Raw genomic sequence first — 18,141 nt, forward strand, 5'->3', positions numbered from 1 at the left:
CGAAGAATTTCCTCCTAACCTCCAATCTAAATCTCCCCTCTTTTAGTTTAAAACCATTCCCCCTTATCCTGTCATTATCTGATTGAGCAGAGTCATTCTCCACTTTTTTTTTTTTTTTTAATAAGTCCCCTTTAAGTACTGAAAAGCCACAGTAAGGTCACCCTGGAGCCTTCTCTTCTCCAGGCTGAACAGCCCCAGCTCTCTCAGCCTTTTCTCATAGGAGCAGCGCTCCAGCCCTCTGATCAACTTCATAACCCATCCATGTTACAAGACTGCATTTTTCTGCTATTGCTCCACTAAGAAAATTTTACTAGAACAGTATATTCTGTGGGTCTGTACATCTTCATGCACTTGCACTTCATGCACATGCGCTGCCCCCCCAATCAGCAAAGCAATACTTGGAAGTCTGAACATCCATTCTATATAAATATATATACACACACACAAATATATAAATATATATATATTAAGAATGTTACACTTGAAAACACTACGATGGATTTCAGCATGGGCAAGAAACAGCAGCCCTGAAATGCAGCACACCCCCATGCTGAAAGCAGACAAGGTCTAACTGGACAGCAGTGGTGAAGCCCAATTTCAGGCTTCTGTATCAAGCAAAATTTTAAGATCGATCATCTATTAGGGTAAAATTTTATAACTTTAAAATGGTTTCTGATTGTTTTGGGCTCAGATAACCAAAAGAACCCTAAAAACAGACAGGCATCTAGCTTTCCCTAAATGCCAGCATACGATCTTTCCTCATGGCACAAAGCATTTTCATTTTGAAATAGTTGCATATTTACAGTAAAGCCCCTCCCAAAAAATACACATGCAGACCATGGGGGCCAGGGGAAGTAGATGTGGTTTTCAACTCTTTCCAGGCCACCCAGATCTTCAGTGGACGGAGGCAATTCAGTGCTCATTTACAGTGTAAGACAAAGCAACTCTTCCCACTAGGCTGGCATTTACTGTCAAGCTTCAATGTTAGAAATGCTTACCACAGCCAATGCTCAGACGTGAAAAAGCATTTTAGGAATGTACTAAACTTGGATGTTATTAAAAATCCTCCTCTGAACAGAATCTGGAAGTTAACACTCCTTTTAATCCTGTGACCTGATACAAAAACCATCATGAATGTGATAACCTTTGGACCACAGCAAATCTTATGGGCCTGTATATGGACTGGAAAGCATGGGTAATATTGGAAGCTTTGTACAAAATGGAACCGCATCGAATAGCACAGACCCAGCCTTCAGAGGCTGATACCAGGTCTTAGCATGAGGTAACTTCATGTTATACAAAAGAGGTACATGTGCATTCTGTTCTTTTGGACAGTTTGTGTTTTGGAGAGTAAAAAAAATATTTATGAAGTATATTAAGCAAAAAAGCAAATACATTCATAAATGAGAATTTATTTTCCAGTTAATACAGATGAGCCACATATCCAAAAAACAATTCTCCCGCCAGACATTAACATGTTTAGTGGGGAATGCCCAGATTTTCAAAAAAATAAATAAATAAATGTTCAGATGCTGAAGTTCTGTAACTTTTGAAGAAAATGTAGGCAAGAGAAGCTTTTTCCCAGGTAAAATATGATGTATTATATGGCATGTAACAAACTTAAAACAAATAGTATTGCATTCCTCACTTGCTGAGATAATATAAAAAGAGTACCCTGCGGCTAGGACTCCTTCCCATATCTTGGTGTTTAAATACTTTTAAAAGTAATGTCATTGATTTAAGCTATGAAATTGAACACAAGACTCAGGTTTCAGATTTGTTATTTACTGATCTTTTAACTAGATAAATAAAAACAAAAGATACACTAACCATTATTTGCTTTTACTCAGCCAATCTCTATTGCTTTGCCTTTTCATTACAGGCAGAGGCATTAATAGAAATAAAATTAGCCTACAGAGCTTAATACATGCTATGTATACACGTTTATCTGAGTACTCACCCAATTTGCTGCCTCCTACAGGCCGGAGTGCAGTGGGCCAGAAGTGGGTGGCACCTCTGCTCCTGGCATTGGGGTTGGAACCAGATGGACTCTAAGGTCTCTTCCAACCCAAGCCATTCTATGATTCTATGATCTACATCAGTTCATACGTATTTCTGCAGCAAAACACTTTATAAAGCAAATGTTATTGCTGGGCAACTTTTTACTTTGTCATTTTGCATTCCAGAAGGAAAAAAATTAATGACTTACCAAATCAAAAAGGCTGACATACTCTAGAAAGCCTATATAAAGTAAATCAATTAAAAAGGAATATGGACTAAGGAAATAGGACAAAGCTACAGTTCCAACAGTTACAGTGGTACGAATCAGACACATGGGAGGGAAAATAAGTTCTGGGATTGTCAACTGGCCTTGCACCTACAGGATGGCATCTTTATTAACTAATTCATCCCACATTTCTGTCCTAAAGGTGTTTAAGAGATGAACCAGATAACTAAGATCAGATAAATCAGTGATTACACTTGTAAAGTGTAAATCAAATCACAAATTTCAGCCTAAAAACCCCACTGAAACTAAAAGAACAACCAATGCAAGACAAGCCTTTGCTAAAGCATAACGGTGTTAAGTTACAGAAAATACTGTATTTGCAGCAGAGAAAAGGGATCTAAACATAACACAAGTGTAAGATGCTGTATTTTTGTTATTTCACACTGTGCTTGCTTTTTTGCAATTTTAATAGGCATCCTTCCCCTACCCTTCCTGATAATTTCTCAAAGCATACTCAAATTCTTCATCTGGAGAACAGAGCTCCACCCAATACCAATAATCACCTGAGGTTTTTGAGGATTTCAGGCGATTACAAAGATCAGGATTAGTGAGGTTTAGCTGAATGCACTGAAGTAAGAAAAAGTCTTTTCTTTTTCTGCTGAAAGTTAGCTGTTTAACTTCACATCACATCTCAGTGAGAGCGTAACCCCTGTCTAGAAAAACATATGATTTGGTTTTGACTGGCAGAACACAGACAACTTTTCTCTTAAAAGAACACTGATATAACATCAGTGCAGGAAGCTTCACAATACCCAAATTAATAAACTGTCTATTTAAATAAAAGATAATAATAATTTAAATAAACATAACAAAAAAGCAAAGCTATTTTTCCCCATGCTGCAAAAAAATCAAAAGCTAATTAAAACAAAGTACCATATTTCTATTTTTCTTGGGTGTGGAAAACATGAATGTAACAAATTGACAATGTAGTAAGAAATTTTACTCCATTAATTTATGCTATGTTTAAAAAGCAAAACTCGCTAGTGTTGTGAAGTAGAAAAACTGTGCAAAATAGACATGATAGAAAAAAACAAGAAATCATGTTTGGCCATTTCACCTGAGGTACTCAGCACTGTTGATTTTGTACCATCACCCTCAGTTGTCCATTTATAGTATTATTCATGACCAATGTATCTGCTGCTAAGAAAAATATCACAGTGCACTGAACTGCAAAGGTTTATAGAATCAAAGAACACCCTCCTTTGGAAGGAACCCACAGGATCATCAACTCCGACCCCTGGCTCCATACAGTACCACCCCAAAATCATGCATCTGAGAGTGCCCCTTGAACTCCGGCAGGCTCAGTGCCATGACCACATCCCTGGGGAGTCCATTCCAGTGCTCAACTACCTTCTCGGTGAACAACCTTTTCTTGATATCCAGCCTGAATCTCCCTTTATGATTAATTTGCCATTTAAAAATCATTCTGACACCTACGAAGACCTAATGTATTTTTGCAAGTGACAGCAAGATTAATTTACTGTGTGAAAGTAGAAGAAAATCCAGCTTCATTTTTAAATTTGAATAACGTTCTTATGTGTTCAGACTGTGGTTCCAGTGAAGTAACAGAACTAATATACTTTTTGAAGCAATGGATGCTGACTTACGTATATCTCTTCTTAAATCTGTTATCTGTAACAGTAATTGCAGGTCTTAAATACCTGCATAAATACTTAAGAGATGGATGATTTTAGAGGTGCCACCTTCTTCATAACATCATACGATGGGTGAGCAATTGGCTAACGGGCAGGGCCCAAAGGGTTATGGTAAATGGGGCTGCGTCAGGCTGGCGGGCGGTCACCAGTGGGGTCCCTCAAGGCTCCATTTTAGGGCCGGTACTTTTCAATATTTTTATAAACGATCTGGATGTAGGAATAGAAGGCATTTTGAGCAAGTTTGCTGATGACACCAAACTTGGAGGAGTTGTGGACTCTGTTGAGGGTGGAAAGGCCTTGCAGAGGGATCTGGATAGGTTGGAGAGCTGGGCGATCGCCAACCGCATGAAGTTCAATAAGAGCAAGTGCCGGGTCCTGCACCTGGGACGGGGAAACCCTGGCTGCACGTACAGACTGGGTGATGAGACGCTGGAGAGCAGCCTAGAAGAGAGGGATCTGGGGGTCGTGGTAGACAACAAGTTGAATATGAGCCGGCAGTGTGCCCTGGCAGCCAGGAGGGCCAACCGTGTCCTGGGGTGCATCAAGCACGGCATCGCTAGTAGGTCGAGGGAGGTGATTGTCCCGCTCTACTCTGCGCTGGTGCGGCCTCACCTCGAGTACTGTGTGCAGTTCTGGGCACCACAGTATAAAAAGGACATGAAACTGTTGGAGAGTGTCCAGAGGAGGGCTACGAAGATGGTGAAAGGCCTGGAGGGGAAGACGTACGAGGAACGGCTGAGGGCACTGGGCCTGTTCAGCCTGGAGAAGAGGAGGCTGAGGGGAGACCTCATCGCAGTCTACAACTTCCTCGTAAGGGGGTGTCGAGAGGCAGGAGACCTTTTCTCCATTAACACCAGCGACAGGACCCGCGGGAACGGGGTTAAGCTGAGGCAGGGGAAGTTTAGGCTGGACATCAGGAAGGGGTTCTTCACAGAGAGAGTGGTTGCACACTGGAACAGGCTCCCCAGGGAAGTGGTCACTGCACCGAGCCTGTCTGAATTTAAGAAGAGATTGGACTGTGCACTTAGTCACATGGTCTGAACTTTTGGGTAGACCTGTGCGGTGTCAAGAGTTGGACTTGATGATCCTTAAGGGTCCCTTCCAACTCAGGATATTCTATGATTCTATGATTCTATGATTCTTTATAGCTGGAACATCTGTTTTATCCTTTTTATCTTCTGTTTCAGACCCCACAGTCAGTTCCATTAAAATGGACAAACAAAATGAGCACCCAAAATCAAGAAGTTTTTTTTTTAAAAAAAAAAAAAAAAAGAAAAAAGCTTTTATAAGCTTTTTTTCTTTAAAAAAAAAAAAAAAAAAAAAAGATTTAAAATAAATACATCACACACTAAGAGTAAACTTGTGGGAAGAGGGTAGGGATCCCACTCTGAATGGACACCTACCACCAGTATGTTTATCTATCATATAACATACTATTTGTTGCAGGAAGCTTTTTGAATTTGTTTCTCTAGACAGCTTCTCTGAAAGGAGTGGGAGCCATCCCCTCACACAGGATGCTCCCATACAATGCTGGCAGCACGGGAAGCTGCTAGCCCAAGCAAAAAATCACATTTAACTTTTTTTTATAGCACTGGCTTGTGACAATATGACTGGAGTCAAACAAAATAATTAGTATGTTTGTTTTCATTTGCAGATCATAATCTATGTGGGCAGCGCACAGTGAAGTTATACACGTAGATTACCCAATACACTGCCATACTAACCAAAGATTTGGTACTAACCGAATCTTCTCAAACATACACTACAATGCTTCGGCCAGAGCTATTTTTTTTTCCAAGATTACTCAATACATAGAGGAAAAAAATGTAATTCTACTCACCTGTTTAGCAGTAACTACTTAATCACCTCACAAAACAACAATTTTGTACTCATAAGCTAAATTTCATTGCAAAACCACAGGCCGTATTTCTTAACATGAAGCTATAAAAAACACTAGCTTTCATTATTTTCAGGAAGAAGCAGCGTCTACACGGTTCAAGAAAGAAGAAAGCAACTTGCTTTGGAAAGGCAACCAGACAGACTGCAGGCAGACGAGCTTCCATGATTAGAAGCCAAAACTCAAACTTCAGAGTTCTGTAACCGTGGATGCTCTTGGAGGCTGAAGGTTCTGGAGCAGAGAAAAACCCCGCATGGGGTGCCAACGTTGTAGTGAATACGACTGACCACACAGGCCTAGAAGCTTTGAATGCCCAGCAGTAATTTTTCTGCAATGATGTTGCGACCTCACTCACGAAGATACTTCAAGGTCTTCACTATCAGAAGACACAGATGAGGCAAGTTATACCAATCATGAAAACACACCGCCCTCTTCTTTTGAGAGCTGAGAACCTCTTATAGGCTTGTGGCTCTCTAACAAGTGGGAAAAAAAAAGTTGTGAACATACTACGCTTGGCAATTAAGACAAATACTTGAAAAGAGTTAAGTAATGGGAACATAATGTATGACAGACCATAATGACTACTATTGACTTATTGAAGTCTTTGGATAGCATAAGAAAATTTAGAAACAATTGTGTGCTGTCTGTCTGTGCATCCCATTATAGCATTATGTTACAGAGATCCAACATTTTCATTTTTGTTAATCAAGAACTTTTCTACCTCAGTAATACGGAGGAGAATAAGCACTCAGGATTTACAATGTTGAAAAATAAAAATTTTGTTCTTCTTGCCCTATTGTAATTTGAAACCTGGCAAAATACAGCTAATTTAAAACTCTAAATACAGGGTAGAAGGTCCAGCTGGTTAACTGAAGGCTTTCTAGTGACAACTGTCCAAGAATCAGCACTGATGTCACAAGCAGCAAAAACTACTCCTGAACTCTTTCTGAATAGCATGTGCCTGTCTTGCCATACCAGGACCAGGCAGTTGGGACACCCAGGAGAGATGATGCCATTGACGCCACAGCAAGGGAAGCATCTTGCAGCAGCGTCAACTTCTACCAGTTCTGAGTGGCTGCTGAACGCAGGGCTGTGATGCTACGTGGTAGCGCCAGGACAGGCTAAGTTGCTTAAATTGCCAAACGTCACTGTCTTTGTGAAAAATCAAGAAGTAACTGTAGGTTAACTTTGAAATGTTTTCCTAATCATAAACATTTTGAGCATTGAACAATTCAGCTAAGCTTCTTCCAGTAGTTCGAGTTGATAAAAATGGCTGGCAAGCATTTGAGAGGAATACTTTTCCCTGTCGGCTGTAACGTACAGTGCAGAGACACACAGCTCTCATTGCCTACGAACGGGTTCATTGTGCTAAGGAAAGGCAGGTATATTTTGGACATTTCTATGATACAAAGGTGCAAAACAAGAGGAAAAAATAAAGTTAATTTATATCTTCACATTACAAATGCCAGCCCCTGCACTAATCCATGCACAGTCCTACATGCTTCCACTTGCTGTAATTCTGAAACAAATTAAGGAACTGACTAAAACATATCAAATATATTTTCTCAACCTGAATACTGTACCTTAGTGACCCAATATTTGGATTCCCTACTGTAGTCTATTGAAATGAAACAAAATTTGTAACTAACCATATTAGATCAACCTCAAAGTTTTCTGTAAAAATAAAGTTTACTCACACACACAACTGCATTTTCATGCTTTCAGTATCTCAGTATCTTCCAAAACAGAAGACAAAAGATGAAAAATTGGACAGGGTAAAGAGAATCACAGATTACAGGTTGTGAAATCACACAGCTACAATTATTGGCTGATCACACTTACTCTGCATTCAACAGCAGTAGACCATTAAAGCCCTTAATACTTTTATGCCTGCATTGTTCACTGGTCTGGTAAAAAAGTTTAGTGCTGTTCTAGCAGATGAGGGATCAAAGTTTCAGCAATTAATAGAAAAGTACTCTCATACAAAGACAGAAAGCAGGAATGCCACTTGAGGTATTCACTGACTTCAGCTGAGTAGCATCCTCTTTGAAAACTGTTTGTTACAATGATGGGTTATTTTGAATTGCTAAGTGTACTGTTTTGCCAGCAGCTGATTAGAGTTGAGTTGTTGCAAAGTAGAGCCTGGTAAGTTATCAGTGTTACAAGAGGTATAAATACTCCAATATATCTTGTGGATGCCCACAGTTTTAGGCAGGCTCTTCTTCAAAGGGATTTTCCCCTTAAAAGCTTAACAATACAATGCTAGAAGGAAAAACGAATTTCTAATTCTAATTTCTAATCTAATTTTCAAATGAAAAACAGAGTATAAAGAATTTTGATTCTGGAAATGAGTTATCAGTTTCATCTGAGAGAGGAATTCCAGAAATTGTCTTAAAATTAAAGCCTTGGGAAGCAGACCTCTCAGACTTGATTCATCAAATCTGGAAATATTTGTAAAGAAGAGAGATAGCAAACTGCAAAGTTCCGCAATTAACGGGGTAAGAATGATCTATACAGTTGAAAACAACATTAAGAGAGTTGAAAAAAAATCTCCCAGTCATGTAGCAAAGATTTTGTTTCACTTATACAAAGCTTGGAAAGCCATTTACTAAAAAGTACCAACCATTTAATAAAAAGTTCATCTCAGAATAGATATACATTTATCCATCTAACCGATCACTAATCCAAATCAGAATTTCAAACTAAGACTGTTCAATTGTTGTGCCCAATTACCAGGACTGTATTTATTACATCTTTTTTCAGGTAATCTGTTGAAGCCACGTGCCTACACAGTTTGATATGAAGCACTACCTAATCCAAATTATATCTGAATTGGTAGAGAAATCTCTCAAACTTCATATGAAAATACAGTAATTTTAGCAAAAATGTTTTAAATGTGCAGTAAAAAAAACTCTGCTGTACGAAGAATACATTCTTTCCGCCAATTCCATATGGAAGCTGTTTTTTCGTAGAGCTTTTTCCTTTTTTTTTACCCTTATTTTTTTGTACAGTTTTTTCCTTTTTCCCCACCAACCCCATAAAAAAAAAACACCACATTCTCAATAGCCATCTAAATAATTTTGTACTTAAACAACAAAGAAGGAAAAAAAGTAAAGTGCACTTTTTTTTTTTTTTTTCAAAAGTACGTTGTTCAATACCGTTATGGAAAATTTAGAAGTTTTGCTGAAGTGTTGAACAAAAGGGAACATTTCTAGAAAAGCACATAGGAAACCACAAGAGATTTATGATTATTAACCCAAAAGCATATCCAATCATTCTCAGTCTATTATCACCTGTTTACAAAGGAAAAAGTGAAAAGTTGGCCACCTTTGAACTAGTTAACACTTAAAGAACAAAGAAATTGAAATAAATAAATCTACCACTGCTGCAACTGCTTCTGTCTTGGCAAACAAATCAGAAGCAGTATATTCACGTTACTTTTCAAAGCTGGAGCAATGGCAGGTTCTTCCTGTGAGACCTTTTCCTCCCTCAGCCCAATCACTGAAAAGGAAAGCCAACACCAAGCAGGAAATTCAGTTTTCAATGATCTGGTCACCCACTTCATCTTGCCAATTCAGCAACAATTCTAAATTCAGTAGTGCCTGTGCTTGTGAAACACCAGTGATTCCCAATAATCTCGAATTTCATCTGGAATAGCTGGCAACTACCTGCCTTTATATTTCTCCTGTAACTGCTATGATGTTGCCTTTCCAAAACAAAACACCATGTATACATGCAGCTATTAGAAGAAAAAAAGGCTAAAATACATTTCAGCTTTAGTATAGTTAGTCTTCGGATTTCCCTGCATTCAAAAAGGCAATCCAATACTAAAAATGTAACTTAAGTTGTGTTAAGAGTCAGTCCTTCCCTTGATGTTCATCCAAAAGCACGTCCGCTAGTGAGGCAAACAGAATAGATGATCCTGATAAAAGAACTATCCTCCCTACCTTCCTTTAAGAGGGCGGAGGTGGCGTAGTTTATACTAATTAGGGATTTATTTTCATGTTTAAAAACATAAGCTTTGTCAGAAGAGTACAGACAAAGCTGTAGTAATCAAATTTTCTTTGCACTTCTCAATCACTTTTGGTGAAAATTATGCATTTGTTTCCCTAGAATATAATCAAGAGATTTACACAGCTGTCTGGCAATTTTGTCTCAATGAGGGGAGTGTTCAGAGTTCAAGGGACATGCTCTATTTTGATAACGAGGTTGCCTTATGCTGATTTGTGATCAGAAGAAAAAGAAACAAATGGAGAGGTTATATAAAATGTTTTGTAAAAGTTAATAGGCTTATTAATTACTGAAACTTTGTATATTGCAGAATCACAGAATTGTAGGGGTTGGAAGGGACCTCAAGAGATCATCAGGTCCAACCCCCTTGCCAAGGCAGGTTCAAAATATCTATGCCAAGTGAGGTGTCTTAGATATGTCTATATCCATGCCACTACGGTGGACACTGCTTAACAAGTTGTTCAATAAATTTATGTACTTATTTCAGAACTACTGCAGTAACTAGTAGTATTTATTAGGTTAAAATCTTGTACAGCTGAACAAGTAATGATAATTTTTTTTCTCAACTTTGGTTCCACTCTAAGCGTGTCTAAAGCAATGAATTTAAGGTGTGGCAGCTCTATTGTACAAATACAGATCCACTGCAAATAAAAAGAGAGATTTCTGAATAAAATGAAGTTAAGCCATAGTAAACAGCATATTAGTTTCCATTCAAATTTAATAAAGTAAATAACTGCACTGGAAAATATTCTGTTCTGGGATTTGTGCCATACAGGAAGGGCGTTGAATATGTCAGTATCTGTCCATAAATAATATCAACAGAAAGAATACCAGAAAGCTACGGTTTGGTTCTTAGTACCTTCAAGTTATTATTTTCAAGAGCGAAGCATGGTTTTTATCGTCCTCCCCATTCCACTCATTTTAACATGTCTACACACTTCGCAGAACTAAGCTACATTTAAGTTTGCATTTCAGCAACTACTAAAACACAATTTTAGTCATATTTTTTCCTTTGATCAGAATTGAGTTGCTTAATATCCATAAATTTGAGTCTTTTTTTGAATGAAGAGTGGAAGAGGTTTTAACCTCCTTTTTAAAATGAGGAAATATTCCATTATCCATTTTTTTCTGTAAGAACAAGATAAAATGTTTCCTGGGTAGGAAAGGGTATGTTAACGAATGTCTTTTATATACATACATATATATATATATATATAAGGCATATATTTTAATCAATCCAATGTAAATAATGCTGTCATAATTGTATGTTCAGCTTAAGCAATCACTATTGTATTAAATTTCAAAAAGCATTTCTGGACAGTAATCACAGTGGTAAGATTATTGGCTGGTGAAATTATTCCTTATTTCACTAGGAATTATAGCGCTGTCATTATTACAGTGCTGCTCATCATCTGAGCTACCATTACAAGCATGTTCTTTGTCAACTGCAAAATAACATGGACTAACGTAAAATCACCACAAATGTACTTTAAGCAAATGAGTTCTAATTGACATTTGTGATAAGCTAAAGCAGTGCAAGACGAACTGCTGTTTTCAGATGATGAGGTAGCTCAAGCTCTTTATAACCAAGTTGACTGTGCTTACTCATATCTTGATGGCCTCTAGCCTTAATAACCTTAACATTGGAAGCTCAGTTTCAAAATCACTGAGAAATTATTATTCTATTACCAGCTCAAAAACTTTTGAAACTAGTACTTAGTCATGAAAAATTTAATTGCTTTGCAGTAAATTTTCATTTAAGACCAAGGATCCCATGGGTATGAAACTTGTTTATATTCAGACCATATGATGTAATCATGTTTTATTCTCTCCCCCTCCTGTAGAGATAATCGCTAAGATACATTTCAGAAATGTTTTGCAGATTTAAAATATATCGTTACCTGGACATTGATACCTAAGCCCAAACCAAATATTAAGACCTATTCTTAAACAAAACATTAACCTACCATACAAACTTTATGAGCATATTTCTTTAACACTGTATACAACTTTGCAGAATGGACAAAAAGGTCTAATTCTCAAAGTTGCATTAGTTCTACACTACTGATTTTTATATTTTGTTTGAACAACAAACCCACATCTCAAATCTGATTTACATCACGGCATACATTACATTTGATACAGAATACCATAATGATGCTTCTGTTTGTTGCAGTCAAGTGAACCCTTTCAGATAGCCCCATTTTGACATACAAAATGCACTATACTAACAGTAGGAAACAAATTTCAGAAACAATGCTTCTTTCCAGCAATGCAAAAAAGACAATGATTAATTCTGAAATGCATGCTGGATTTCTGAATTGCTAGAAGCAAGGCATATACCTGTTCCTTTACAGAAGCTAAAATGGTAGTGGCAGTAGTCTCTGGTTCCATGCCTGGGACTGTGGAAGTTTCCTGTGCTGTCTGTGGCAGCCCATCTTCCACCAGTGGGGTCTGCTCAGGGGCTGGCATCTTGCCTGCAATAAACAATATTTTAAAATAGTTTACATTTTCAGTCAGGGACATTTAAGTAAATACAAATTTTCAGGATTTAGATTTTCATCTTCCTTCTAACACCTTTCCAAACTTAACCAAAATAGCAGAGAACTTCATACTACACATATCAGCACCTGTTCCTATTATTGTGCTTCACCTTTACAAACTGAAATAGGAATGTAAAGAGCAGGCAGACGTTACCAAGTAGCATGATGTTTAAAGATTATTTTTTAAATGCTATCCTGTGGAAATTACCAAAAGTAGCAAAGTCCAAGATGCGTAAAGAATACTAGCATTAAACATCAAGAAGACATAGAATCAAGGTTTATATCATGCATAGAGGAATGACATCTAACAGCAGAGTGTTTTGCTGTTGGGAGCAAACCAAAGAGATTAATTATAGTTAATGGTAATAATGCTTCTAGTGCTCTTTTTCAAAAAAAAAAAAAAAAAAAAAAAAAAAAAAAAAAAAAAAAATCAAAGCAGTAAAGTTATAACCATTGTCCTGGGCTATAGGTAGCACAGAATGGATAGACAGGATGAAAGTTTGAGAATCCCAACCTTCATTATTGTGGAGGCAGCACACACTAACAACCCCAGTACATGTAAAAGAATAAAAATACAATAAATAAATAAGAAGTTACTATTAATTAGTATTGCAGATTGTTATGATGTGTTTAATACTTTGAAAATAGCACAGAAGCGGTACTGATGCATCTCCTGCACACATACCAAACTCACTTCCTTCAGAAAAGGAAAAACTCACAAGATACAACATTATAGTAATAAAAATTTAGATTTTCAGAAGAAGCTCAATATTCTTAGAGAAGGCACACAATACGAACAGTAGCTTCCTTCTCTTCATTTCACAAAGCGTAGCTTACACTGCAAGCAGTCTACGGGCTACCTTCTGGGACGGAGAAGGAAGAATCACGCAAGTACCACGCTGCTGTATATCAAAGCGTGCGAGCTCAGCTCCTTTTCTTTCTTCCCTCACATTACCACCTTCCAAAGGGATCAAACCACAAACAAGGCGATATAAAGATGGTTATGCCAGACACTGTCCTCCTCCCAGACCAACACAGGCAAGCCCAGGCTACATATATCTTCTTCTCCCACCACGACCCAGCACCCTCAACGCCCCAGCAAAGCCTTCAGACCCAGCCCAGCCCCCCCGGCTCAGACTGGTCTCTGAGGGAGAGGAGGCCCCAGCCCAGCGCCATGCGGCCGGCCTGCCCGCCGGGCCCCGAGGCAGCTCCTGGCACAGCGCGGGGACCAGCCATCGCCTCCACTCATCACGCTCAGCTGAACTCAGCCAGTGCCGAACACCCGTGCCATGTCTGGGGAGATGGAGCCGGCTTTCTCTCAAACAGCACAGAGCGTACGCTTGGAGAATACACAGAGTGCTATCACACGGTTCGCGTGTCACGTTCCGTGTGATCCTGCATGCTGAGTGTCTGCTGATATTTTTGAAACATTTTCATTCATTTTAAGCTTGCAATACAATGGTAGCCAAACTAAGATTTCCTAAAGTAACCTTAAACCTGGCATACATCTAAAGCTCCAGAGACCCCTGCTTCTAGAAGAAAAAGTTAAACAGCAATAAAGAAAGCAGAATAAAAAACTGCTCCAATATTTATGTAAGTTTGAAGAATTGAAGCGGCAGATTCAACTTGAAGGCTTTGGAAAAGAAAAAAGTAATCTTTTAAGGATTTTCTTGCAAAAATCAACTCTTTCATCAAGCCATAATGAGCAAAAGAATCATAGATTATGTTTCACTTCCCTGGGTCATACCTGGACTTTTACATCACTTTCCACCCATGTTTTATGACAACAACTCAGTGTTTCAGGTTTCTAAACAGACTGTTAAATTTGCTAGCATATCATTAAGTAATAAAACTACACATTCAAGCTTTCCCTTCACTTGGTAAAACTTATAAAGAGATCAAAACGTCAAATCCCAAATGCCCTCACAAGTTACAACTGAGGGATGCATCCCTTTGTGTCCTGACCTGCAAAGGAACCAGCGCAGTGTCCCTTATGTTCAGAACTTCCAGGTGAGAAACAAAACACAATTAAATCACAGAATCGTGGAATGGTTTGGTCTTAAAAATTACTCTTTATTCCAAAACAACAACAACAAAGGAAATTCACGATCCACTAGAAGAGCTGCAGTGAGGCAGATTTCATAGAATCACAGAATGGGTTGGGCTGGAAGTGACCTTAAAGGCCATCTAATTCCAACCCCTGCCATGGGCAGGGACACCTCCCACCACTACACCAGGTTGCTGGTGTACAGCTACACCCCCTCCAGCCCCCACAACTCATCTGTAGTAGATTTCTGTAGAATCCATTCAAGGAAACATACACCTGGACTAGTCAAAAAGTATCGTCACTTCTCTGAACAGAAAATATACCCAATATTGAGTCTCATAATAACACTCAAAGGAAAACCAATCAAATTAGTTACTAATGAAGATGCCAGTGTTAAATGTACATCTGTCTCAGTGTTAAGAGGCGTACTTAGAGAGCTGCACCTTCCCAGACAGGCAGTTGTTTTAACTGCTGTTCCTTCAATTAACACATTTCTTGGCAAAGTTACTGATTTTCTAATCTTGGTATCAAGATTAGACAGCTGTTGGCTTTGATCCTACAGACACTTGGGTAAGCACTGAACCTAACTCCGAGGTGTAAACTCATTCACTCCGGCTGCCTGCTGAGCTTGGGCGATGCAGTGCACAAATGGGATGATGCTCCCCACAGCCCAGCCCAGTGCCTGCCACCATGCCTCCCTCAGGCACACTGCTTGAAGAAAGCAATCACCTAAATTCCCAACTCCTACTCCAAATTTTGAAATTCTCCACTTAAAAGCCAGAAGAACGAAAGCAGTGACACTAGCTCTAGGCTGGATTGGCTGCATTTACATTTTCCATCTAGAAGCAAGCACGCAAGAGAAATAAAGCTGTTCAGCTTGAAGCCTGTAGTCTGAAATAACCTACACCAATGCTGAGAAGAGCAGCCCTTCCCTCCTCTTTACTGTGAAAGCTCACTCAAATGGTTTCATGAAACCACAAAGTGAGTTGGATCGATGCAAACCAAGCCACCAAAAACATTCCAATCAGTTTGTGGCAGAGACCATCTCTTCAGGCAACTGCAAGGATTTGCTCGAGGAAATCTTTAACCACCCCTTCAGAGAATACCTGTTGCCTCCGCCATGCACACTTGGCTCATCAACCCCTATCATGCAGAAGCACTAACTCCTGAACACCTCTGAGATGTTCTTTTGTACAAAGGCAGCAGACTTGTTGGGCTCCAGCACAGATGATGGGGCAGATTCACCAGTTTTCTTTAGTAATCTGCCTATCTTGGTATTCCCACTTGTCTTCCAATCATGCACTGAAGCCGTAGTTGCCAAAATGGGTAATACTTTCTCTTCTGTCTGACTGAATGGTCAAACAGCTGCAAAGCGAATAGGTCCAGTGAGTTATCTGACACAAAGCTATGCTATGTTTCCTCCTGTGTGTGTGTGTGTGTGTGAGTGGAGGGAGTAGGATGGCGTTTTTCTGAACCAGCTGATCTTGTAGCCATGTGTAATCACTGATTAAATCAAAGAACCAGAACACACAGTTGAAGGGAAAGAAGAAATGCAAGAAATCACTAAATTGAGGGGAGGAAGCCACACTTTAATTCTTCATTCTAGCTGGTGTCTAATCCCCGCCTTTCGCTGCTCCTGCTGTTACTTTCACAGCGATAGCCAATACATTTGCCAGCATTGACTAACCCCTGTCCAGGCAGGAGACGGGCAGGAAGCCACAGACCTTTCCAGTTTCCCTGCAAGACATCCGAAGTGGCACTTTTTCACATCTTCCTTCTCACTTCATTTCATATTCCTCTTGCCTTCCTTATGCAGAGGATTTTCCCAATTTTTCTCCCCTTGCCTATGTTCCAAGCCTCCCAATACTGACCTGAAGCCAGTAATAAAAGCCACAGAAGTAATTTCTGCTGAAGAGGTAATATGATTCTTATGAACACTGTTGACTAGAGTAGGATAGACTGACAGTACACATCATGAGGAAAAAAACCCAAGCAACGTCTTATTAAAAATCCTTGTGTGTCTAGCTACAAGTTTAAATCAAGCAACAGGAGTAGATGAGGACATCAGAGCTACTTCATTGGTACAGAAGAAAAAAGCTCCAATAAACCAAAGCCAACTTGCTGGGACATGGACATATTATTTATTATACAATTAAGTTATTCATATAAATCCGCACTTAAGTGACAAGGCACATTTCAGCCTCAAAGACTTTTCTCTTTTGATCCTTTGCAGTATATGTAAAAATTGAAAACAAAACTAGGCTTACTACATTTCCACAGTTTTTAGATGAAGACCCAATTAAATTTTATCTGATTTTATGAGTGACTTCACAGACATGTCAGTACATTTCTAGCTATGAGTGGTTCACGTTAGCTCCATCCTGCTACAGGGATGGAGCGCTGCTTGCCCGTGCAGTAGGCGGTGATTTACATTCTCAAGCTTGGTGCAACCAAGTGACTGAGCTAAAATAAACTGTGTTATGTCTACCAGCCAGTAGTTATTTGTTTGGATGAAAAGACAGCAGATGACAACTTATCCACTTGCAAAGACGACACAAGCAATGAAAAAATGGATTTTATGGATCAAACACAAAAAAAAAAATAGTTTTAAAGTTTCCAAACGCAGCAAGAGTCAAGATCCTTCAAATATCACACTATAGGCTAAACGTTTTGTTAGGACATGACCTTTCTAGATGGACATGGATAGTGCACAAGCTTTGTACACATGGACTTAATTATTTGATGAAAACAGGGAAGTAAATATACTATCCGATGAAAATGTGGAAGAAATTGACTTCTAAAATGACAGCAGAAAAAAATGCCTGCACAAGTTGCACAAAGAGCTCCTCTTGCACAAACAGAAACCTACGTGCAACTGACACAGTGCCTGAGAAAGGTGGGAGATGTGTTTAACTATCTTATTGTGAAAGGTGGTCTCTTCATCATCCCCTTTTCTTTTCAAAATACATTTTTCCCTCCTTCCTTCCACGTCCAAGCGCAAAAGGCAGCTGGTGATATATCCTTTTAAAAATGTTTAAAAGGATTACCCTAGTTTTTGGCTAAATGTATTTTTGTTACAGCTCCTAGTACAAGACAGCCCTTTTTTTTGGCCGATGGCAACATACTTTCACTTCGTCCTAGTGAGCAGGCAGGATTCTACATCCCCAAACATCCAGTTGTAACATGCTCGCAAGATTAGTATTTTTATAGCTTTCAAACTAACCATTCAAAAGAAGAGATCAGACAGGTATAGCAAGACAACCATTTTGAATAAGTGTATATTTACGATCATAGCCTTCAAGGCCTGAGGCACCATTTGTAGCTCACCTTAAAAAAAGAAGAATCTTTGTCATCTAAAGGATGTCTGGAGAGCATTCACGTTTCACACGTGTAACACAGAAGAAGCCATTTGGCAATAAGACGCCCTTTCAATAATTAAGTCTACAAGGCTCCAGTGCCTTAAAGAACACAAATGACAGACCCCAAATCTGAATCTTTCCTTTGGACCATCTCAAATCTGCATTGCCCTGATCTACCAGAATATTGGAATCCACGACTATTTAGAACATCAGGCAGTAAGAAATAATGCGAATTCGTCACAAGAAAATTGTATCAAATCTACCTAATTTTGTTTTTTGACAAGAGTGCTAGAAGAAATACATCCGGGATATAAAGCTTTTGATGCAGTCATGTGGCCTTCT

The 18,141-nt window shown here is 39.0% G+C and overlaps 1 protein-coding gene across 9 annotated transcripts in view; it reads right to left on the minus strand.

The window, feature by feature from the left end:
- PKP4 (plakophilin 4) overlaps positions 1-18,141 on the minus strand; it is a 91,031-nt gene that overhangs the window by 56,912 nt on the left and 15,978 nt on the right. For 8 of the 9 annotated variants that reach the window (XM_068686874.1, XM_068686876.1, XM_068686873.1 and 5 more), the window contains one exon: positions 12,194-12,327. In XM_068686874.1, the coding sequence (XP_068542975.1) occupies positions 12,194-12,322 (129 nt within the window). In that variant the 5' untranslated portion in view covers positions 12,323-12,327. Of the gene's footprint in view, positions 1-12,193; positions 12,330-18,141 lie in introns of those variants that run through there. The other variant, XM_068686877.1, reaches the window with a different exon arrangement.

The sequence above is a fragment of the Anas acuta genome, chromosome 6 (genome assembly GCF_963932015.1).
Source record: "Anas acuta chromosome 6, bAnaAcu1.1, whole genome shotgun sequence".
In the NCBI taxonomy this organism is placed as follows: domain Eukaryota; kingdom Metazoa; phylum Chordata; class Aves; order Anseriformes; family Anatidae; genus Anas; species Anas acuta.